The 24,544-nt window shown below is 55.3% G+C and overlaps 1 protein-coding gene across 2 annotated transcripts in view; it reads right to left on the reverse strand.

The window, feature by feature from the left end:
• GRIK3 (glutamate ionotropic receptor kainate type subunit 3) overlaps positions 1-24,544 on the reverse strand; it is a 222,667-nt gene that overhangs the window by 35,067 nt on the left and 163,056 nt on the right. For both annotated transcript variants that reach the window (XM_042951591.1, XM_042951592.1), the window contains exons 6-10: positions 19,233-19,406; positions 18,499-18,642; positions 13,125-13,232; positions 9,905-10,018; positions 1,123-1,326 (exon numbers count right to left, since the gene is read on the reverse strand). In XM_042951591.1, coding sequence (XP_042807525.1) covers positions 1,123-1,326; positions 9,905-10,018; positions 13,125-13,232; positions 18,499-18,642; positions 19,233-19,406 — 744 coding nt within the window. The remainder of the gene's footprint in view (positions 1-1,122; positions 1,327-9,904; positions 10,019-13,124; positions 13,233-18,498; positions 18,643-19,232; positions 19,407-24,544) is intronic.

The raw sequence follows: 24,544 nt of genomic DNA on the forward strand, positions 1-24,544 counted from the left end.
AGGGCCTTGCATACGTTAGCAGGTCCTTGATGAGCAATGCCTCTGGAAAGCTGAGGGCCCCCGGCTGGAAGGCAGGCAATGTTTCTTACGTGCCAGCTGAGCCTGTGCTATCCTCACTGAATTCCTGCAACAAATGCAGAAGCTTTGGTAGCTGTGGCTTACTCCTATTTTAGACGTGAAGACACTGAGACTCGGCGAGGTTGATGAACTTTCTCATCCCACACCTATCAGGTGGTAGAGTGGGGATCTGAACCTGTTCTATCCGACTGCAGCCCGGGCTCCCGACTTACTGCCTCTGACAAGCCTTCCTTTTACCGAGGGCTTGCCGTGGGCCGCACCCCGTGCCTCGTACCTCCCATCCCGTGTCACAATAATCCCACGAGGAAGGGAGGATTCACGCCCATTTGACGGATGAGGAAACCACTTACAGAGGTCCCCTGACCTGCCCCTGTTCACACAGCTGATGAGAAATGGCACTCGACCCTGGGGCCCCTGACTTCCCCCCACCTCCCTACCTTGTGGTGACCCTACACTGTGGCTTCTGTCTTCCTCCCAGGGTCCCATGAACCCCAGGCCCCTCCCACCAGCTGCTCCCTTGCCCCCCAAAGCTCTGCCTGTGTGCTTCCCTGGGTCACCTCCCCGTTCAGGCACAGAACTGCCCAGCTGGGCCTTGCCTGTCCCTTCATACAGCCCTCAGCTCCCTGCACCACCTGTCTCCCCCACGGGGAGCAAAGCTGTTCAGGCACTGATGGATCTAACTCCGTGCCCTAGAGTGTGGGAAAGAGTTTTGCATGGGCACCTTGCCTACATGGCTGGGGCATCCTCTGGTCACTCTCAGGGGAGCAGGAGGCAGTGAGGAGCTGAGGCATCCCTCCAGAGCGAGCTCACCAAAGTCACCAAAGTGGGGGAGGCTCGGTCAGATGGGAGGCAATACATTGGTTCAGGGCAACGTCTGGGACCCGGGGAGCGTGAGCAAGGCAGGCCCAAGGCAGTTGGGTCCTCCCCAAGGTCACAACCTTTGTCTCCATCTTCCCTGCTCCCCGGAGCCCCCACCTGCCAAGATGCCCCACCCTGATGTGTATGGACTTGGCCAAGCCTCCCAGGGGGTGCCCTCCCACTTACATGGTCGATGAGCTCCTTGATCATGCCGTTCCACTGGCCCTTGTCGTCCTGTGCCCCGTACTTCCCGTCCTCCACCAGCCGGATCTCATAGGAGAAGCCGAGGATGTGGGCCAGCTCCTTCAGCAGGTCGATGCAGTAGCCCTCGAAGCGGTCATTCCCAAACAGGGTCCGGTCGGACTTCCGGAACATGACAAAGGGCTCCTCCTGCAGGGACAGATGGGAGAGGGGCTGACCAAGGCTGAGTGGGCTGGGGGGAGAGCTCAGGCTGGAACTTCTGCTTGTGCGTCTAAGAAGCCTTGTGGGGGGGCCAGGGGGCTTAGAAGAATGGCCTGTTAAGTCAGGCCAACACTGTGCCTCACAAATAGGCACCTTCTAGCAGTCCCTGGCTCGAGGTGGACTAACTGTCCGCTGGTCACAGAGCTAGTAGGTGGTGGAACAGGCATTTGGACACAAGACGATCTGATTCTGAATCCCAGGCTCTCTGCTGCACCATCCATGAAGGCCAGCGGTTCTCAAAGCGTGGTCCCCAACCAGCAGCACCAGCCTCACCCAGGAAGTCCTCAGAGATGCACACTCTCCGGCTCCACCCAGACCACCGGGCCAGAAGCTCTGGGGTGGAGCCCAGGAATCTATTTTAAGACGCTCCCCTCCAGGGGATTCTGATGTCTGCTCACCCTGCGGCACGAGGCTCTCCGTCCAGTATCCTCCGACTTCTCCCCCAAATACCTTCTCAAGCCCCCCGATGCCTCTCTCTCCTTCAGAGGATCTCAGTCTCCAGCATTAGGATTTGCTGTGGAGAGCCTAGCACGCAGCCCAGCAAGGGAGTGCTCGACAGACAGCAGCTGGCATGGCCTCCTCCCACCTTGACCTCACCCTTTCGGGGGTGGGGACCCACGATCCCATTTTACAGATGTAGTAACGGAGCTCACGAGGACAAGTGACTGGTGTGAGCTCGTCCCGCTGGCACGGAGAGGATATGAACTCAGGCTCGTGTGGCCCCAGAGTGTAAGCTCTTAACCGCCTCACTGTGCCAGAGGCGCTGAGCCACAAGGGTGCCTCTCCCTGGTGGGCACGGGGTCCCCGGAGGGTAGCTTGTAGGGCACAGGGCCCCCTATCCCTTGTCAGGCTCCCTCCCTGCCAGGCGATGGGGAGACGCAAGGGGCTTAGAATAGGGCACAATTCTTATTTAAGAAACAAACCCCTCGCCGCCCTGCAGAGAACTAGAAGAGACAGGACAGACAGTGGAAAGTAGCCGTTGATTGACCTTGTCCAGTCTGAGGTCCAGGAAATGAGGAACCATGGGCTCTGCTGTGGCAAAATCCAGGCGCACAGCACTGTCCGGAACCCGGGTCAACACACAAGTGTGTGTTTCCACTGGCTCCTTCCACCCAGCTTCACTGACAAATCCCTGTCACCAGGCTGCGGGAGACAAGCCACCTCTCAGCAAACTCAACGTTTACTGAGCTCCTACTATGCACCCGACACCGCCTTAAAGTCTCTCAAGGGTTGTTTGAGGCAGGCCTCACAGGCTTGCAAGACAGGTGACATTATCCCCATTCAAGAGATGAGGAAAACTGAGGTTCAGGGAAGGTCAGTAAGTTGCTCAAAACTTACTGCAGGAACTGAACTGCAGTCTGATAGAGGCTAGCTCCGGTCCTTCATGCCTGTGGCCTCTTGTTGGGCTTTAATCTTCCCTAAAGCCACCTCAGCATCCCCACCCCCATGTCAGAATGCCTCAGGCCTTTAGCTGACAGGTGACACAGTAGCTGACAGAGGGCACGCGTCCTGGCAATCCCATGTGCACATGCCCACGAGAAGGCACACGCCCGATTATGGAGGTGTCTTACCATTTTGTCAACCAGAGTGGCTATTCCTTTGACACTGTGGGCCCGTGGGGCAGGGTGAGCAATGAAGTCCCCAGAGGACTCCCTCACCGGAGAGTCTCAGAAGCAGGAACCCACCAGCAGCCTCTTACCGGGCTCCCGTGGGGACAGGTGGCCCCGATTCTCTGGCCCTGTTCCCCCAGCACTGCTACCTTTCAAAAACCCCACCCCAGCACTCATTTACTCTAAATTTTCAACAGTCCTTCGGGATGCCTCACAGAAAGGATGGGGGGAGTGTGGGAAGCCCCAAAGGGTTCCCGCCTCTCCAGGGATTCTGAGAAAACCACCTCATAGCCTAACTGGGTGAACACTGGGTCCTTCAGCTAGACTCCATGCTGAATCTCCGAATCTCTGTGGCTCCTATCCCACCTTACAACCAAGTAGGCAGCTCACAAGGTCGGAGAAGAGAGCCCAGGTGGGGGCGGGCAAGGTTCTGGGGCTACTTGGAGAGAAGGGGGCTTTGGTTTGGGCACACATTGCCATTGTGCAAATCCGTCTCTGGGAAGGTGCTGCCCGAACCCTGGCAGGGGGCCTAGTGAGTGAGAGTTTCAGTCCTAACCTCTCCTTTTGCTTGGACATTCTTGTGCAGTGAACAACGTGCACCACTGTACCTGGCGGTGCCCTGATCTCAGCTCAAGGGAAGAACTGGAGAGAAGGTACTAAGAAGGTACTATCTCCCCCAGGGGAATCACCAACCACACACTGAATCCTGGGCACAATTTACCTCCTTCTGTAAAATGGGGATAATAATGGAACCTACCAGACAGGGTCGTTGTGAGGATAAACGAGTCAATCTGCGAAAAGCACTTACAATGGTGCCTGGCAAATGTAAGCTGCCAATATGACTTATTTATTTATTTATATTAATATCATTACCTTCTCTCTGTGTGCCGGGTAGTCCATTACTGCAGTGCCCTTTCCAGCCTAGAGACCATGCCCAAGGTCAGCAAAGGTTAAAAATCATAGCTGGCAGCCGAAAACCATTTCGGAAAAGGTCCCCGAGATAGCTCACTTCCTGACCCTCCCTCCACGCCCCTCCCTGGGCCTATTCTCTAAAATTAGCACTTCATTTGTGAAGCCACCACAGCCCCAGAATCTATACATCTCCATATAAATACGCTGCCTTCGGAGCAGCTGTAAAATGCCATTAATTTCGGGAAGTGCTTTGCGGATGGCATACATATTTAACAGCCAAAGCCCAGAGCATTAAAATGGTGCTCGCCTTAGTAATGTGTCTCTAGACCTGCAACATTTCCTAGGGGGTAATTCTGAACTCCGCCAACTACTTATTCATGGACTATTTCACAATTTATTACTGGAAATGTCCAGACAGCCAATTCACAAGCTCTCTCGGCTGCTAATCGATTGCTCAGTGAAGGTGCCCTCAATTTCATAACTTCACGCTCTTCTATTGCTCTGGGAGAACAGCCGTAGGAGCGGGGTAATATTTCTCTTCAACAAGTCACAGGAAACAGGGGTCCAGAAAAATAACCTTTGCCGACTTTTCGTTGCCAGGGCTCACTTAGTCTGGTTTCTCTCTGATCACTTATACCAACGTGAGAGCCGGGCCTTGTGGTCAGTTTTTCCCGGCGGCAGGACATGTGGAGTTGGGAAGGGGTCGTTTGGGGGGGGGGCAGGGGGTGGGGGGAAGGATCCAGGGTGAGCTGCCGGGTATCAGCATTCCCAAGCCCCCTTCTGACACAGGCAGTGTTAACACACACCTGTATAAGCATGCACACCTGTACACAATGCCACGGGCACTAATACACCCCATTCTCGATGTCCTGTCTGCCTAGTCCTGCTTGGACACAGAAGCTGAAGGCCCTGGATCCAAGGCCTCGGTTTCTGCCTGTTAGAACCAGGACAGAGCATTAGGAGTCCTCCCGGCCCAGCAGGTGGGGTCCGGAGGGGTCCCTGGCCTGGGACGGTTCTCCCGGCCCACACCCTGGCCTCCCTTTGCTTTTCTCCTTCTCCTGTGGCCCAGCGCCGTGGGTCCCGTCTGCCTGGGAGTCTTACGTGGGCCCAGCGTGCACAAGGCACAAATACAGCCATCGGTGTGTATCCAGACACCCGGGTGTAGCTGGTCCAGTCCCACACCCACACACGTACCCACAGGCACGTCAACACCGCTACTTCCTTCAGCAGCCCAGAGAACCCTGAACCTTCAAAGGCAGGGCCCCCAGGAGTGAGTCAGGTGCGTCTTCTCCATGTGTGAGCTGAGGTTGGGGCGGATGAATTTTTCAGGAGCCCTTGCAAGAGCAGAACCAGAGCAGAAGCCGGGGCCAGGCAAGGAGGGGGCGGGAGGGGGCGGGTGAGGGCAGGCTTCCAGGCTCTTGCTGCTGCAGTTTTGACCTCAGGCACGGGAAAGGCCATCTGCAGCTTGGAGGGGCTGGGGGTGGGTGGGGGGAGTGGAGTCAGGGCTCTGTTCATCTGTGTGTCCAGGTTGAGCCACGCTTTGCACCTAACTCCAGGTTCCGGGCTAGGGGAGGAGAGGAGGCAGGTTTAGGGGCAGCCCACGGGGAGCTGTGGCCCCTCTGCCACACCCAGATTCCAGGAAAAAGAAAGAAGAGAGACCCCTCTCAATAGGGGTCCAGCCCTGTTCTCTAAGGGGAAAGTAGTTGGATGCTCCTGAACTATGCTCGGTACCCGCCTGTCACTCAAAGTGCCGTTGCCTGGACAACGCACTTCCAGGCCGGCTGGCCCACCCCACCCATCAGTGCTCTCAGCGGGAGGTGCTGGCCCCGCTTTCACCAGCCAAGCAGGGTGGAGGTGGGGGCTGGGTTTTCAGCCAGAGCAGCTGGGGCTGGGCCACCCTCCGCCACTGGAGTAGCTGTCCCAAAGAGAGCACCCCCGCCCCCCCCCCCCCCCAGACTTCCTTGCAGACTAGCGCAAAGGCCATGCGCCACATCATCCCCTGTCCCCATCAGGGATACTCCACAGGCTCTCTCTGCCATTTCTCTTCCTCCAGGAAAGACTGGGCTTCTCTCATTGACCCACAGGGAGAAGCAGACCCTACCGTCCATGAGCTCGGGGCAGTGGGGATGCAGAGAGCAATCACGGGTCGCCCCCCCCCCCCCCCCCCCCCCCCGCCCCAGTCCATGTGAGCATCTGATACTGCAGGATGGGGTTAAGATGGTTGGTGGGACATGCCCTTCGGGTAGGTCGGTAGCTTTGTCAGAGGTCAAGGCAATAGGGGCCAGGGGTGGGGAATTACCATGATGTCAGGCCCAGGAGCTCAGACCTTGGGCAGAGCGGATGAGAAGGTGGTGGTCGGGAGCTGCAGTCTGACATATCGGTAGGAGACTAGAACTAGGAGGGACGCCGGAGGTCAAGGTCACAAACCCTAAGGCCTCCAGGGGCCGGCCAGGGAACAAGGAGGCGAGAGGCAGCTGAGTGTCAGCAGTGGGTAGTGGTGGGGTGCTGTTGGATGCAAGTTCCAAGTCTGTAGGGTACCCTGTGCTGGAGATAACCTCTGTGGTCATGGTCAGGGGTCAGTCTTCAGAGAAGTTCAGGGCTCAGCTGGGGACAGAAGCAGAGGTTTTCTCTACAACACTCTGCATACTGTACTAAGCCTGCGCTCTCTGGGGACCGGATGTAGAATCGGTAATAGTAATTAGTAACAATAGCAGCTACCATTTGGCATGCATTTATATGTATTAACGTATTTGTATTAATTACCCAACAAATTACAGAATATAAATTATTCATTTATTGACTTCTCTTCATGAATCACTCCGCCTCTCAACTCTATGGAGTAGACACAGTTACCACCATCTCTCTTTTTCAGGTGGGGAAACTGAGGCATGGAGCGGTTTAGGCAGTTTTCCAGCGTCACACGGCTGGATAACAGTAAAGCCAGGGCTCAGACCTGAAGGTTTGTGGTCTTTTTTTTTTTTTTTAACATTTATTTATTTTTGAAGGAGAGAGAGAGAGACAGACGGAGCGTGAGTAGGGGAGGGGCAGAGAGAGAGGGAGACACAGAATCCAGGCTCTGAGATGTCAGTACAGAGCCCGATGCGGGGCTCGAACTCACTAGCTGTGAGACCGTGACCTGAGCCGCAGTCTAACGCCCACCGACTGAGCCACCCCGGGGCCACCGGAAGGTTTGAGCTCTTAGCCATCACAGTCTTGCCCCGGCATCCTGGTCACACTGCATGACCCAAACGGCCGCTGGGCTACTGTCTGCCTGAGACGACAGACGGTGGGCCAAATGGAGCTGCGTGCAGACTAGGGGCCGAGACGGGCTTCTCTCCTTCCCTATCTTCCTGGGTGCCTGAAGGCCAGTGCGACCCTGCGGGTGGAACTTCCGGCAGGGGACTGAGCGCATCAGGTAGGGGGCTTTGCAAGAAGCTGTGAGTGCTGACAGAGAAGGGCCTAGGATGTCTGCTGGATCCTGCCTCTGCTGGTGTAGACAAATCCTGTGCACCTTTGCGGAAGGGTCTTATGCCCTTGAAATCAGGCTGCTGCCATTTTAATAAAATTCACGCCTGTGGTCTTTCAAGGTGTGTGTATCCTGTATCCTGCTGGTAGATTACCTCTAGCTGGTCGCTCACTTGAGGGCATTGTTTTGTGGCTGAATCATCTCGGCTCACTTAATCACCCTTCTTCCCAATCTCTTAGAGCACACCGGTTTTACCGTTTTTAATCTTGCCTTGTGAAAAGTGTTTTATTTATATCTCACATTTTATGCAGTTCTGTTTTTAATCTTTTACCACCTTTTTATTATTTTATTTTTCCCCTTTTAAATTTTAGCTTTGTCACACTCGTATCCTTTTGCTTTCTGACATGTGGTTTTACATTTTTTACCTTGTCTAGCTGGAGCCGTTAATTATTTATTTTAATTTCTCGTCTTTCCTGATGGCTTTCCTTTTCATCTGGTTCCTTATTTTCATTTTTCTCATTATTATTTTCCTTTTAACCTTTGTATTTTGTTCCTTTTCAACTCTCTCCTTTTCTATTTTCCTTCCCATCAGTATCCCTTCAATTGCTCATCTGTCTTTAATACCTTTGTTCTTTTTTATTTGTTTCTTTTTAATCTTTTATATATATATATATATATATTTAATATAATTTTCCCTCATTCCTGATCAAATCTTTTGACTTCCTGGTCTCAGCAGTCTGATTTTCATATTTAAAAAATATTTCTTTTTTAACGTTTATTTATTTTTGAGACAGAGAGAGACAGAGCATGAACGGGGGAGGGGCAGAAAGAGAGGGAGACACAGAATCTGAAACAGGCTCCAGGCTCTGAGTGGTCAGCACAGAGCCCGACGCAGGGCTCGAACTCACGGACCGTGAGATCATGACCTGAGCCAAAGTCGGAAGCTTAACCCACTGAGCCACCCAGGCGCCCCGATTTTTATATTTTTTTAGTTAACAACAATTTAATCAATAAAGGCAGGCAGGATGTACGGTGTTGGGGAAGATGCCTGGGACAGGGGGGTTCATCCCCAAACCTGCGCAGCAGGTGTCTCCCCAGCCCTCTCATCCTGGATCCGGCTCTGTCGGCAGTAGGTCCAGAACCAAGGTTAGGACTCCATCATCTTTAACATGGATCCTGTCAACGGTCATGACCCTGAAGACTGGAGGTGAGACCCACAGGCTATAGTTGCTCTCTAGAAGCTGCTGGTGTCCCCGTGTCTGCTGCTCACTGGGAGAATGGGGCTGAACTCCTATGTCCCTTCCTGCCTGGGGGTGTCCACCATTTGGCCACCAAGCATACGTCTGGTGAATCACACTAGAGAGAGGACACAGGACCGTTCATCGGGGCCTGGCTCAGCTGCCTCCCACGGGAAGCAGGTGGGGCCACCCCATCTTGGCATCATGGAAGGTCCAGTGCCCAGCCCCGCTCCCAGGTTCCATCCTGGGGCAGCCTCATTTTATCCAAGCCCTTCAAACCAGGTTGAGCCCTCTTTTTTGTAGAGGATTTGCTTTTTTCATATTGTATTTATTGTATCATATTGTATGTGCTTTAATATAAGGAGAAGCTCCCTGAATCGTCCTCAAAAGGTCTTTGGTCAGGATCCACCAGGCTGTGATCCTGTCCCCAGTGTGGCCCAGCTTGGGTCCCCAAGAGCAGTGCTGTGTCTCTGAAAGGGTGGGCCCTGAGTCTGTGGATGCTCTGGAGGCCTTCCAGAAGGGGCCAGTGCAGTGGAGAGGGCACACCACTGGCCAGTCAAGAGGCCAGTGGCGGGGGTATGCCCTTCTGCCCACCCTGAGCTCTAAGGTGCAGAGAGCCTGGGAGATGCCAAGAGCCACTCCTTGGGTCAGAAGAAGGAGGTGCTATTCAGTCCTGGTGAATGGAGGGAGGGTGACATGTAGAGTGGCCACAGAGGAGAGCTCTCAGGATGGGACACCATGGACCGTGGCATGTGTGTGGGCTCCTGGCACCCACTGGGCTCTCTGGGTGTGGCCACAGTACCCACCAGAGCTGTGGGGACCACTGAGAAAGACCTTTTCCTTGGGAACTGAGGTAAAGAGGTGGACCCTCAGTCCTGGTGCAGAGGACAGGCTAACCTCTTTCCTTCTACCCCTTCGTGGTTCGTGCTTGGGCTCAGGGGTGGGTGGGGGCAGGGGGATAAATGCAAACACACAGGTCTCCGAAGATCGGCTTCCAAGCAGTTCTCAGACGGGCACGAGGACCAGCCCCCTCTGCCTTTGGGAATAGGCCTCTGAAAGCCACCCCCTGGGCTCTTTGGCCTGTGGCCACAAGCAGAGCTGCTGTGCTCCAACTGCCGAGGGCTTTCTGAGGGACCCTCAGCGCTTCCACCTCCCCCATCTTCCAGCCTCGCAGCAGCCCCCTGAGCGGTGCCCGGTCTGGGCTGGGTGGGGCGACGGAGGGGCCTCTTCAGCCCGTCCCTGGCTCACACAGTCCCTCCCACAGGGCTGCAGGCTCTTACCAGCACGGTGGTGACGATGAGGGACCTGTTCGTCAGAGAGTCGGTGACATTCGGGCCTCGGCCTTTGGCGACCTCCGTGATGTTGAGCCCCTCTGCAGGACTCCACACCCCAACCTGGATGGACAGACAGACGGAGAAAAGGGGCTGAGTCCTCAGACGGCCAACAAGGCCATCATCTCCTTCCCATTCTTGGTGAGCATCGTCATCATGGCTGACAGGCTGTGAGCTAACTCCTGACAACCTTCTTGCCTCCCTTCTTCTTGGAGGAGGGCCCAAGGTGTGGAGTCTCTTGAATTCCATCACCTCCCCCTTGCTGGCTGGAGGGGAAAATGCAGAGGAGATGGGGAGTGTAAAAACAGCCCAGGGACCTCAGCCTGGGGTGGAACAGATACACTAAGAAATCAGGGGTCCTGGGTCAGGGCCAGTCCTACCCCAGGACAGAGCCACTCTGATCCTGGTGGGCCTCCTTCCTCCTGGGGAAGACGCGGGGCACCCAGCTGCTCACTCACTGGGTCTCTGCCCTGGTGCCACTTCCCGGGGCCAGGACACCCTCCAAAGCCCGGAACAGGGTCTGGAGCAAGGGGGATGTTCACCCAACATTCTCGAACTGGGTTAATGGGTGATGAGATATGTCCCATGCAGGAAGGCAGGCTGGGCAGGAGATGGTCTTTGGCAGACCAGAGAGCGGAGGGCCCTCACTGCGGGCCTGGTTGCTGCTGGGTTTGAAGGCAGTTTGCTTTGTGGTTTTACTTCTAAGGTTGGCGGATATCCTGGCCAAGGTGGCATAATCTGTCTCTCCACGGTGCCCTAGTTGCTATCAGGCCTGAGGCTGGAGGACGCCAGGGAAGATCAAGTTTACCAATCATTGCCTCGGGCCTCGTGAAGGTCCCACTCTGCCCAGCTCCCCCGACTCCCCTTCAGGTCCCCTCCCTCAAGGAAGGTTTTGGCATGCCCATTGTGTCCTTGGCCTAGCTGGGGGGCACTCGGGAAACTTAATCAATTAAACAGAGAGGCCAAATGCAAACATCCCATTAAGAGAGCTGTGCAAAGCAGATAGCAGACAGACATGTAATTATGCCTGGGTAATTCTGCCTTAATCCTCCCAGAGCCACCGGCTGGAGCTGGCTGGATCAGCTATGACCCGGCTTCGCAAACAGAAGTGATGATACAAGAGGCAGGGCGGCTGTGTGGGGACTTAGCACCCTCTCCAGGCAGGATTTCTGTCCACGCAGACCCCCTAGAGCCAAGAGAAGAGACAGGCAGACCGCCTCAAAGTGGGCCCAGCCCATGAGGGGTCCCTAGCAGTACACCCGGGTGCCCCATACACATCTGTCCAGTGGTTCCTGAGCAGCTGGAACCCTCACCCCAGAAAGCACCTACTGACTTCCCACTGCACGCCTGGCTAGATCCCGGGAGTCCTGGGGAGGCGAGAACACTTAGGACGGAGGAGGACCCAGCCTCTACAGGCTGTCTGCCCACCACTCCCTGTGGCTGTGACCGGGAGCCTCTGGAGGAGGCAGGTCGACCTTTGTCCGGGTATATCGTAGGAGGGCTTTTCTTGGGTGTTAGCTATCGTCACTCTGTCCTTGGAAGAGGGATGCTGTGATAGAAGGCTCAGATGGAAAGAGCTCTCATGATCCCATTACTCGCGTCTGCTGCGGGCATGGGAGCCGGTCGCACGGGCATACGTGGGTCTAATTGCCATCCTTAGAATTTTAGGCCATCTCCAGAGATGGACAGTTGAGAGAGCAGAAAGGAGATGCCACTTGAGTGAAAACCACTGCCGCAATACTGCTGGAGAAGGAAGGTCCACCCCCTACCCTCCCACCCCCAGGCACTGCCGGAGTTTAAACGGGAGCTGGCATACCGCCCGGCGAGACCTTGTGGTGCGAGTAGGTTGGACCAACCGGTCTCCCTGATCTTAGGAGCAGAGGCCACAGCGCCTGTCCCTAAGGGACTGACGCTGTATGCAGAGGAAAGGTGGCGTTTCCCTGGCCACCCCTGCACAGGAGCCCCCATTAGTCTGTGGGACACTCAGGAGTGGGCGGAGTAAACTTGGCCACAAGTTGCAACCCAGCCAGAGCCACGTCTGTGCCTGAGGGAGCGACCCCAGGAGACAGAGGCCACCTCCACAGCCAGGGCCATCACTCAGCCAAAGGAGGGGCCAGAGGGAGTGGGTTTGACTGCGCCACAGGGAATGTTCTGGGGCCAGTGGAGGCTGGGCGTGGAGAGGCAAGTTGGGTTGTTTCTCGGAGAGCCATAAAAGTCCAAGTCAGGGGCTGGAGCTTAACTCGGCACCGGTGGGGGAGACCATGCTGTGCTTTGAGAAGCTGTGTGTGTGTGTGTGTGTGTGTGTGTGTGTGTGTGTGTGTATACACTGAGCATGGCTGCAGGCTCAGGGGTGGAGGTGGAGAGGCCAGGGCTGAGTGTTAAAACAATCCAAGGGAGGGAGTCCTGATCAATGGCAGACAGGGGTGGAGAGGAGAGGAATCTAGCCATCCTGAAGTCTCAGAGGCATCCAAGCTGGCCCCTCCCCAACTTCCAGGTTTTTGTTCACCCCACTCCCAGGCTGGTGGGAGAGGGTGTGGCTGACCCCCTGGTCCTGAGGTCGCAGGAATTCGGAGAATTAGGGCTAATGTTGAATCTCCTCCCCAGGCCAGCAGCCTGACTGGACAGAATATGCAGAAGGCTCCCAGGGAGAATTGGCCTCATTTACAAACGTCTGATGGTAGCCAGATGGAGGCCCCAGAAGGGCTTGCTTTCTCATCAAAACCCCCTGAAATCATTGAGACCTTAGAAACCAAGAGTGAGATCAGAATTCATGTGCTTCAACTTCTCTCTAAGGATAAGAACCAACTGCATTTCCCAGACAAGCAATCATATTGCTTAATCTTTGCTTAAATGCCTCCAGTGACAGTGAGCTCACTACTCCCCAGGCAGCCACCCCCTGGTGGTTAGAGTTTCTGTTACCCAAAGTCGGGTCTGTCCCTCTGCGCGCCACCCCTGCCCCAGCCTTTCATGACTTTTTCCAGTTAAGCATCCCCGGTGGCCGTTGCTCACCGGGCGATAGCCTGGGTGTCTGCCACGGCCAGGCCACTGGGTTCTGTACCCTTCCAGTCTGACCAGGCCTCCATGTTCTCCAAAGGGCCAGGGCACAGGCCATGCCAGGTCATGTCGAGCCCCCAAGGTCTTGTCCCCTCCCTCTCCTGAGCCCACACACCTTCTCCAGGCCGTCCTCCTTCAGGCTGATGATGTCCAGATCAAAATCCGTCCGTAAGCCACTGGTTTTGTTGAAAACAATCCGTCCAGTTAATCCTTCCCATTGAGCCTGCCGGAAGGGAGAGGGCAGAGCGGCAATTCCTCGGGCTCATAAATCATCATTCGGTACAACTGTACAATGCTTCATTTTAATTACTCTTTGCACTGATACTGTTCCCCCAAGACCATGATTAATTAATAATCACCTCCATCATTGCTCGGGCTGTGGTGCGAGCCAGCGATTTCCATAAATTCTATTATGCTCTTTAGCCAGCTTTACATTTGCACCTTCTCGTGTACAACATCGATCTCAGACGCACTCAAATGAGCCCCCGCCTTGAAGCCAAAGAGGAGGGGAAGCCCGTGTCAGGTCCCTAGAGAGGGGCAAGGAGGAGGCAGGCGGGCGGCTTGGGGCAGGTGACACCTACCCAGAGGTGGAAAAGCCAAGGGGCCGAGCCAGCCCTGGCGGTAAGACCAGAGGCTTGGAGTAGAGCAGGAGGAGACCGAGAAGTCACCCCCACCGCCCCCGGCCCCAGCTCCACGAGCGTCAAGGTTAAGAACTCTGGGGTCAGAATGCCGGTTCCAACCGCAGTCAGCTGTGCAAACTTAGGAATTCTAGGTCACCTCTCTGCCTCAGTTTCCTCATCTACAAAACAGGATTCATAATTGTACCAAAACGCCACGGGGGGTGAATGGAGATAAAGCCCATAAAATACTTAGGACAGTGCGTGGTACCACCCGAGCCCTTGAGCTCATGGTCACTTTTGTGTATTGTCATTAACATTGTTAACACAGAGAGAGATGCAGAGAACATGCAGGACCCAAGTTGAGAAAGTCCCACTCTTCTAGATCAGGGGTGAGCAAGCTACAGCTGGTGCCCCATAGGCCTGAGGCCTGTTTTTGTAAACAGTTGATTAGAACACAGCCACACCCATGTATTTACTTATTGTCTTTGGCCGCTTTGGAGCTGCTGCCTCAGGCCTGGATAGTTACAAAGAGACCATCTGGCCCACAAAGCCCAAATATTTACTATCCAGCCCATTGCAAGAAAGGTTTGCTGACTCCGTTCTAGAAAATACCTTTCCTGTGGACCCAATGCATCCCTGCAAAGTACTTCACACCGCTCAGAGCATGTAACCTCCACAGCAGCCCTGCAGGTGGGCCAGGTGAGGTCACGATTCCCATTTTACAGACCAGGAAGCAGGCCAGGAGGGCCAGGCGCATCACCCAAGCTCGCAGAGGGGGTCAGAGCTCCGCGCTGCAGCTGGGGTCCCAGGGCCCCACCCCTCAGGCTGGAGCCCCGTCCTTTCTCTCCCTTCTCCAAGGAGGTAGGAGGCAGCCAGCACACGTGTAAACGCCCCAATACCAACGGGCTTTCTGTGTCTGGGAGAACAAACCCATCCATCCTGGAGGTCCTGGGAACCAAGGGAGGCTGCAGGCTGGAGGTGGGGGAGGAAATCTGGAGCTCACACAGTCCACTGGGCTGGAGGAGGCTGGGGAAGGAGGTGCCAGAGAACATGGGGGCGGGGGGAAGGTCTGATTACGGAAATGTTTGCTTTGCCAAGGTGGTTCCCAACCACACTGGGGTCATGACCCCCTGCAGGCTCTGAAAATGGCCCCAGGGCCTCTCCCTGGCTGAATGTCCCTGGCGCACACACTGGCACTCAGAACTGGACACCCAAGTTCATGGGACCATGGATCCCAGGAGTCCAAAATAAAACCCGTGGGCTCTCCAAGCATTTGGGCAGCTCTAAGGCCCCAAGGTTAAGTGTGCAGATGAGCCAGCCGGTAGACGGACCGAGGCAGAGGGGCGGGGCTTGGAAGGGGTCCGGGAAACTCTAAGACAAGTTGGACAGAATGCGGGCTTTGCACAAGTGATCCAACCTCTCTGAGCTTCAGCAAGGGGAAAATGATCTATTTCACAGGTGTTCAAAAAGATGTATAAAGTGCTTAGCACAGTGCCTGCCATCTACGATCCCAGCTAAGTGCTATATGGTATTATTTCTCCCTTGGATTATAGGGCTGGTGCTTAGCTGGGAGGAAGGCTGGGGGCTTGGGCCAGGGCCTGAGGCCTCAGTAGAAATCCTGTCATAGAGGGCTAACTAACCCCCTTTCCTGAATGTGCTTTGTCTCATCACAATCCTGCCAGGTGGGTGTCACTGTCGCCCCCATTTTAGGATCATAGACACAGAGGCTCAAAGAGGGGCTGAGCTATAGAAAGCTGCACGGGATGGTGCTGCAGGGCAGAATCCGGGTCTGGATTTGAAGGAACAGAGTTGAAGAGCGTGGGGTCACCATGCCCAAGTTCAGTGGGGGAGGCTTACAGAGCCTGGGGGGCTGGAAACGGGGTTGGGGACAAAGACTAAAAGATTAGACAAGGTGAAGACCACTGTTTATAACTTCACAGGGAGGCTCAGCTCCCCTCCGGCTGGCTGGCTCCCCCCTCCTCTGCACCCTCAGGCTATCTCCTGGCCCCCAGGGGAAATCACAGCAGGTGCCTTCAACCTGCACTCGGAGCGACTGAGCACGGAAGAAGCTTCCCCCTTGTCAGCTCTGGAAGAATTAAATGCCAGCAGGGGGGCACGGACTGTCTGTGGGCGGGTGGGCAGGGCCAGGGCAAGGAGCCACTGGCAGCTCCTCCCCGTGACATTTCCCGGCCTGCCCGCCCCTTCCAGCCACCGCTCAAGACTCGCTAAATGAAAGATGCTTCACACGCTCTGAACTCCGGCCTGGTATTTTCCAGCTCCTCTCGGAAATGCCAAGTCTTTAAAATGATTTACTGTCACGCAGTCAGAGAAGGAGACGGGCAACTTGGAAATGGTCTGAGGGAAGACTTGTGCTGGGCTCAGGCAGGGCACTGGGGTCCCGGTTCCGGGCAGAGGTGGCACTGTGGGCCAGCCACACGGCTGCTCGGGGCCTCCATCTCCACCGCCCTCAAATGCAGGTGGCACAAACGTGTTTCTGAAAGGGTTCTGTAAGGGTGTGAGTGGTGAGGGCCACTCACTGGGGCAGCGGCCAGGAAACAGGAAGTACACCGGTGTGGGCCAGTCAGCCCCAGGAGGGAGAAGGGGCCCCTTTCTACGGGGCGGGTGGTGACGAATCTGCTCCCTGTAGGGTTTTGTCACTGAGCCTCAAAAATTCCAACGGGTGAGGGGTAGACAGGGTGGAGGTCCCCGAAGCTATGTGGCCCAGAGATCCTCGTGAGCTGGAAACCCAGCATGGAGAAGAACCCATAGTCATGGCAGTTGTGAGGACAGTAACTGCAGCCAATCTGTTCAGCATCTACTCTGTGCCACGCTCTGTCCTGAGTGCTTCACCCACACCATCACCCACCTCATCCTGCAACAACCCTAGGAAAATCTCCAGGGTACAGAGACAGAGCTGAGGCACAGAGATATTCAGTAGCTTGTCTAAGGTCACACAGCTAAAAAGTGGTTAAGCTTCAAAGCCACTTTTGCTTGGCTCGTAAGGGTCCCAGGGTCGTGGCTCGGGTCACCGACCCCCTCACGCTGGCCTCTGACCGCTCCGTCGGAGGCCTGCCGAGGAAGGAGGCACAGGGGGCTGAGAGTCGGGTCTCAGAGTTCCCCGAGAACAAGCCGGTGATCTCTCAGGCCAAGCAGGCCTGCTCAGGGCTGGACAATCAGACTTCCTCTGCAGTTTTGAGGGGCTGGATGAGAAGGGACCATCATGGTCTTCTTATACCAAAATATCCAACACTGGATGGAGCCCCTTCGAGGCGTGAGGGAGCTGGTCCCAAGGACTTCGTGCCTCCCTCACCATGATGGTGGGGTGACATCTGCCAGGAGAGGAAACGGACACTTGGGGACATCTAGGACCATGCGTGAAGGCACACAGCTGGGAGAGGCAGAGACAACTCCACAGGCATGTGCACCAAACTACAGCCCATGTCCCGTCCCCATTCCTTTTAGCGCTGTTCCCAAGTGGTGGTGGTGACCTTGGGACTTGGGGGAAAGCTAACTGTCCACTGAGAATAAGGTGGTGGGTCTGTTACTGGCCCTCCTGGAGCTGCCTTCCTTTGCACGTGGGATTACATTCCTGAATGCAAGGGCTTGCTTCGTGTCTGCCCCCTCCCTAGGCTGGGAGCTCTGGGAATGCGGGGGCTTGTCTGTCTCAGCCCCACTGGATCCCAGTGCAGGGTTCTGCGCCTGGCACCCAGCGGGCCCACCACAATCAGCTGCTGAATAAATGAATGAGCGCTCAAGGCAGCCTGCCTCATTTCTGGTCCACTGTGATTGCTACAAAGAGATCGTCTACACAGCCCTCCTGGAGGGCTTCCCCCCGCCGCACTCCGTGCTGCCTCGACGTGGTCACTCCCTCTGACCCAGGATAACCCTGCCCGGATCTCGTCCCCAAGCGGTCTTCCTCCACCAGTCACTGGGATTTGCCTCTGCCCACGTCCTGGGCTAGATGCTTTGCGTCCAGTTTCACACGGTCTTCTAAACAACACGGAGGTAAGGACTCTTAATGCCCATTTTACAGTCCAGGAAACTGAGAATCAGAACGTTAATCCTCTCACCCGAAGGCACACAGCTAATCGTGATGCAGCCAGGATGCCTGGCCCCGGCCTTAGCTTCCCCCGCCTGTAAAATGGGAACGGTAAACTGCCACCCACAGCTTACAAGGACAATGGTGACGGAGAGTCCTTCGAAATTATCCGTTGGCACTACGTGTTTCAATGGTCATCTGAATAGCAGGATGGATTTCTGCTCTCTGGTTCCTCTGAATCAGCCCCACGGATGGGACTTCTTCACAGCTGCTGTGATGCCAGGAGAGCAGAGTCCCAGAGGGCCCACGACACAAAGAGGAGTTTGGATGGCTGATTATGATCTACCCAGCCTCCTCTGCCCTGGCACCGCCCTGAGCCCTTTCCACACGGGGTCTCATCTCCACTTCACAGCATCCCTGTGACTGGGCATGCTTCGTACCCCATTTTGCAGATGAGCCAATCAAGGCTCAGCAAGGTTCTCTAGCTTACCCAAGGTCACACAGCCCGAGGCAGAGACCCTCATGTCTTGCATCAGAAAGCCAACGCAGGTCCTGCTGACCGTGCTGACCGCCCAGGGAGAACCTCCTACACGCCAGGGCCTTTGCCTCTCAATCCCCCTGTAAGAACGAGCCCGTCAGGCCCATTTTCCCCCCAAGGAAACTGAGGCTCAGAGAGGAGAAGCACTGAGGCCGGGTTTGTGCGGACCGGAAATGGGTTCTGCCTGACTCCCACACCCGGGCCTTTGCTCTGCAGCTCTGCTGACCCCATGCTGATCCCCAGGGGCAGTGGGGGGAGGCCCTGGCTGGGGGAGGTGCAGGGGAACACTCACCTCCTTGATGAAGTTCATGAAGCGGCCGCCAAAGCGCCAGGCCTTGTGCCGATGGCACTGCAGGGAGTTCACGGTCATCTGGGGTGCCCGCTGGTAGCACACGGACACGATGTGGACGGCGTCATACAGTAAGGCCGCGTCAGTCTGCAGGGGAGGGCCCGGGGCCTGCCTGAGAGCAGATCCCAAGCCCCGAGAGTCCTCGGCCCAATCTGCTCTGTCCCTTTTCCCCTCCCTCGCCAGACACAAGGGGTCCGGGTGAGGGAAAGGCCCACGGTGACCCCGTCCACGCCCCCAGCGAAGGCCAGACTTGGGTGTCCCTGCTGTTCCACAGACACTCAACTCCCACCCTCTGCAGCTCAGACCTTCTCCCTCTAGGCCCTCTCACCCCATCCCACCGCTCCTGCTGCTCCCCTAGGCCCTGCCCACACCTTCTCCTCTTCCCGCTCCCCAGCCTTTGGCTGGTCACAGCCGAGGGTCCTTATCCCCGCGCTCCGAAACAATCCGTTTACAAGCCTCCACTACCACCTTTGGTGTGGGACTGTGTCTGATTCCTTTGTGTTCCCAGAGCCTAGTCTAAGGTCTGAGGAAGGGAAGTGGTGGGAGGGGAGAAGAGATAGGGAGGATAGAGCGAAGGGAAGAAGGATGGGAGGAAGGAAGAAAAGATAGAAGAGGGAAAGGAGAGAGAAGGACAGGGAAAGGGGAGACCCCGGATCTGACCCGCCTGGCTGGAATACCATCATCACTCCGTCCAACAGGCCGGACTCTGCCCGGGGAGCCGCCTGCAGCCTCTCCATGGACCACTTCTCCACGATGGCTGAGACATGGGGGTTGTCCACGTTGAGGATCCGGAACCCTGTCAGGTTCACCCCTGAGTAGCGGTAGGGCTCCAGGTCTAACGCATATAGATCCTTGACGGAGAGAGGTCCGAGTAAATAACGGTGTGGCTGCTGTAAGCTCCACCCCCCCGCCCCCCACCATCCCACACTCAGAGCCCCACCGCCCAAGGCTGCATCTCCCAGCAGAGCCCTGCTCTGCAGGGGGGAGGCTCAACGGTGACGGTGACAGAGCACCTGCAGGAGCACTGATGTGGAATTGACGGGAACACCCTCTGCCTGCTGGCCGACCTCACATACTCACGGCCGGACCTCTGGCAGGTGGCTCAACCAATTTCTTCATCTATGGAATGGGGACTGTGGCGCTTTTATAGGACCCGGTGCAACAGGTCACATAAAGGCCCAGCCCAGAACATCACAGGAGCTTGGTAAAGGCCATCATGGTCATTCCCAACGATGGGGGAGCCCCCTTTGGGAGCACAAAGAGCACTGGGTCTGGGCATCTCCAAGTTACCCAGAGGGAAGCCCAAGGGAATTATTTTATCTGCCCCCAAAAGACTAGTTGAAAACAGTCCTTTCTAGAGGTGCCTGGGTGACTCAGTCGGTTAAGCATCCGACTTCAGCTCAGGTCACGATCTCGCGGTCCGTGAATTCAAGCCCCGCGTCAGGCTCTGTGCTGACAGCTCAGAGCCTGGAGCCTGCTTCAGATTCTGTGCCTCCCTCTCTCTCTGCCCCGCCCCTGCTCGTACTCTGTCTCTCTCACTCTCAAAAATGAATAAATGTTAATTAAAAAAATAATAAAAAATAGACTAGTCCTTTCTAGCTTTTGCACAGTGAAGGAAACCATCAACAAAATGAAAACACTGAGCCGGAGAAGTACTTGCAAACTATATATCTGACAAGGCGTTGATACCCGAGATATATAAAGAACTCCTACAACTCAGTAACAATACCACCACCAAAAGCCAAAACCAGATTAAAAATGGGCAGTGAACCTGAAAACACATTTTTCTAAAGAAGACATCCAGATGGCCAACAGACACATGCAAGGGTGCTCAGCATCACTCATCATCAGGGAAATGCAAATGAAAACCACCGCAAGCCCTCACCTGGCACCTGTCAGAATGGCTAGAACCAAAAAAATAAGGAACCACAAGCGTTGGCGAGGATGCAGAGAGAAAGGAACCCTCGTGCACTGTTGGTGGGAATGCAAACAGGTGCAGCCACTGTGGAAAACAGTATGGAGTCTCCTCAAAAAATTACAACCAGAACTACTCTATGATCCAGGGGTTCCACTTCTGGGCATTTATCTGAAGCAAACAAAAAACCTAATTTGAAAACATACGTGCACTCCTGTGTTCACTCCAGCATGACTTATAGTAGCCACGATGTGGAAGCAACCTACGTGTCCATCAACAGCTGAACGGATAAAGAAGATGGTGTCTACACACAGAGGAATGTAAGTCAGCCATAAAAAAACAAACAAAAAAAAAGACAAAATCCTGCCGTTTGTAACAACGTGTCTGGACCTAGAGGGCATTATGCTAAGTGAAGCAAGTCAAACAGAGAAAGACAGATACCGTATGATGTCACTTACGTGTGGAATCTAAAAAGCAAAACAAAACAAATGCACAGACACAGAGAACAAACTGGTGGATGCCAGAAGGGGAGAGGGGTGGGGGTGGGGGGACGGGCAAAATAGGTCAAGAGGATTGAGAGATACGAACTTGCAGCTATAAAATAAGTAAGTCACGGGGACGTAATGTGCAGCACGGAGAATGCAGTCAGTTATACGGTCATGACTTGGTATGGTGACAGACGGTCACCAAACCTACTGTGGGGACCGTTTTGTAATGTATAAAAATATTGAATTGCTATCTTGTGCCCCTGAAATGAACATAATATCGTAGGTCAGTTAGAATTCAATAAAAAAGAAGAGTCTTTCTGCTTGGGACTCAAGAAGTACCTCTGCCTTCTTCTCACAAGCCAGGCCTCTCACCCTTGCCTATGTCACAAGCCAGGCCTCTCACCCTTCGCCTCCTAGGAGCAGCTGGCCGACAGTCAGCCCGTCTGTCCGTGGCCAGGCCACATCCGGTCTGGTGCAATGGGTAGGCCCTGGCCGAAGGGCCAGGAAGACAAGCCTCAGTGCCTGGAGCGGCCCAGCTCCGGCCCCTCCCTGCACTCCGGCTCTGTGGCAAGGTGGGCCGGTGAGGCGAGGAGGCAGAGGGGTTGGCGGGGGTGGGGGAAGGGGGGCAAGCCAGGCATTAAGAAAAAGTGGCAGGTGGCAGGGGCAGGGAGGTGGCAGGTGGTAGCTGGAGGAGCAGAGTTCTATCCTGTTAAGCAAAACTCCCCAAACTTGGAAATAAGGCGGAAGGGAATGTCGTAGGGAATGTCGTAGGGAAGCATCGCTGACCAGGCCCGTCCTGGATTCTGTGATGCTCTGGGAGAACGCACCTGGGCCTGACTTCACTCTCAGCTACTGATTAAAGGCCCAGACTCAAGGCTAACTTGGAGATCTTTGCCAACTGGAAAGATAAACCCCAATGTTGTGGTTTATTGCCCTGTAGGACATTAATTCACTGAGCCGTCTTACTCTGTGTTTTCCCCTCCAAATAAAAACTCAATCCCTCAAAAGCTCTTGGAGACAGTGTTGCCATCCTACTGGTTCCCTTGTTAATGAACGGAATCCATCTTTGATACGTGTTTATCCTATATTTGCGTGAGTCATTTTTTTACTTTTTGAAAATGTAACACACTATGATCCTCTAGAGTGGCCCCTTCCTACTAGAGGAGAAACTGCGTCCTAAGGTCCTCCTGGCCAACTGCCTATCCTTTTCCATGCTCTGCCCTCATCAAGCTGCCTTCTGTCCTGACCCCGGTCCATCCTCTTTCCTGGGTCCCTCGACTCAGACCCTCCATCCTGTGCTGGGAGAGCGGCAGGGCACCCCGTGGGCTGTACTTTTCTCTGCATGGCCACAGCCATCGGGAATAACACCCCAGCCCGTCACAGTCCAAGCTTCGGTTAACTCAGTGGTGGCTCGAGGAACAATGAGCCCACGGAGCAGGTTATCCACATGGTGCTGGCGTCCTCCTGTCTCCCAGATGTCCCTGATTGATGCTAAACTCCTGCTGCTCCCGCTGCACCCCCAGAATGGGCTTCTTCTGGGGTGCACTCTGTTGGTTTCCCCTTTGAAGGCTTAAGGGGTAGGGAGTAGCGGGGAGGTTTGGCACAGACTTGAATCGAGCAAGAAAAGTCAGTCCTAGCCTTGCCCAAACAAATAGGGTGCTGATTCTCGGCCAGGACTTGGGACGGGGAAGGGGTCGGGTGGGAGCACGAAGCTGGGTCTTCAGCAGACGAGGGGGTCTCGCTGGGCCGGCCAGAGGGTGCCTGCCCCAGTCTCAGTGGGGAGCCCAGGGTGGGCACCGCGCTCAGCCCTGATGTGGAAGACATTGTCCCATCTCAGTAACCCCCTGCGAAGTAGCTGTTTAATCGTCTTCTCCTTTTACAGATGAGGAAGCAGGGTCAGGGGCATCAGGCGACTCACCTGCGGTCACGAAGCTCTACAGGGCAGAGCAGAATTCGGACCCGGGGCCGTTTCAGTGGTGTGTTGGAGCTGGCTCCCACGGGACCGTGGGAGCTAACTGTTCGCACTTCCTCCTGTCCCTGTGCGGGTCCAGTGACATCACATTGGGAGCTTAATACCAGCCACAGTGGAAGTATTCACACCACGGAAATCAGAGGCACTACAAGTCCAGGGTCATCCCCCTTCCCCTCTGAGAGCTGGTTGTACATTTTTGTCTGTCTTATTCAAAAATTCCCGGGCTTTGCTGTCCCCGGTGGTTGCCAAACACACAATATGCATCAGGATGGATTCTGGAGCTTTTGGGGGGGGGGCACGTATAAGCCATGGACAGTCTGGGGTGTGGCCCCTGGTTGTTGGGAGGTGAGGGGCAGACAGGAGTCCGGTCCTTCCCGCCTTACCCATCTTGGCAATAGAGAAACAATCACGACGAGCTAATAGCTATGAGCACCTGTCAATCTTACACCTCAGGCACCACTTAATTCGCATCTCCACCTTACACAAGGAGGGTGTTGTTGGCACCCCATTTTAAAGGAAGGAACTGAGGCACAGAGAGGTTAGGTTTCACCACCGGGGAGCAGTGCAGTCAAACCCAGGAAGTCTAGCTCCCGAGCCCTCCCTCTGATCTGTGACCAGCCCTCAGTCCACACAGCACACAGAGGGGTCTTTCTGATGGATCAATCCACCCCCCTCACTCCCGTGTTTATGGATCCTTACTACCTTCTCAGAAGAAAGTGCAATTCTTTAGTTTACAAAGCTCTCCACCCCGCCAGCCCCACTTATCTTCTCACCCCCTCCCATGTTTGTTTCAGGAGCCAAACCACTTTCGCTCCCCTTTTCCTTTCCTTGCTGGCCCCCATCACACATCTCCTCATCCCTGTGCCGGCATTTGTGCATGTTCTTATCCTCTGGCTGGGATGTCTCTCTTCTCAACCCTCTTGGGTGGGCTATTCTCTGAGATCCAACTCAAGGGGCACCTCTTCCAGGAAGCCTCCCCTGACTACTCCTTTACACATGCACAACAGAGTGGGTCAGGGGTGCTTCTGCTCTTACCCTGGGACCTCTCGGCTTTCACCCCTCTGATGACAACTATCAGTGTCTATGTCTGTCACCCGAAGTGGAAAGAAGGGTCGGCCAGCTGAGCCGCTCTCTGGACACCCAAGCAGCACTGGGAAGAGCCTGGGATCAAGACTAGTGTTTCACATCCACCTCTCAGGGGGAGCTCTCAATGACGCTGGAGGTTAGGAGCAGTTTGGCAAATTGCCTGGGGAGGAGGGACAGACCCTTAAGGAGACTGCTTCAGTATCAAGAGATCTTCCCCAAGTCGCCTCTGAAGAAGGCAGGTAAGGGAAGATGAAGCACTTTTGTTTTGCAGAGTGGAGAACAGGGAGTTTGGGGCCAGAGCTGAACTGCTGGGGCCCCAGGAGAGAAGCTGAGCTCTGCCCCCAGGGGGCGCCCTCCTCACGCCGCCCCTGCACAGGCTGGTGGGGGCAAGGCACAGCCTCCTCTCTGACGTAGCGCTAACCTCATATCGAAGGCCTGAAGGATTGCCAAAGCATCAGCTTAGGGCCTCCGTGACTCAGGGGGAAGGGGGCATCTCTGGCCCTGTGGGGGCCTGGATGCTGGTGGCAT

The sequence above is a fragment of the Panthera leo genome, chromosome C1 (assembly GCF_018350215.1).
Source record: "Panthera leo isolate Ple1 chromosome C1, P.leo_Ple1_pat1.1, whole genome shotgun sequence".
Taxonomy (NCBI): Eukaryota; Metazoa; Chordata; class Mammalia; order Carnivora; family Felidae; genus Panthera; species Panthera leo.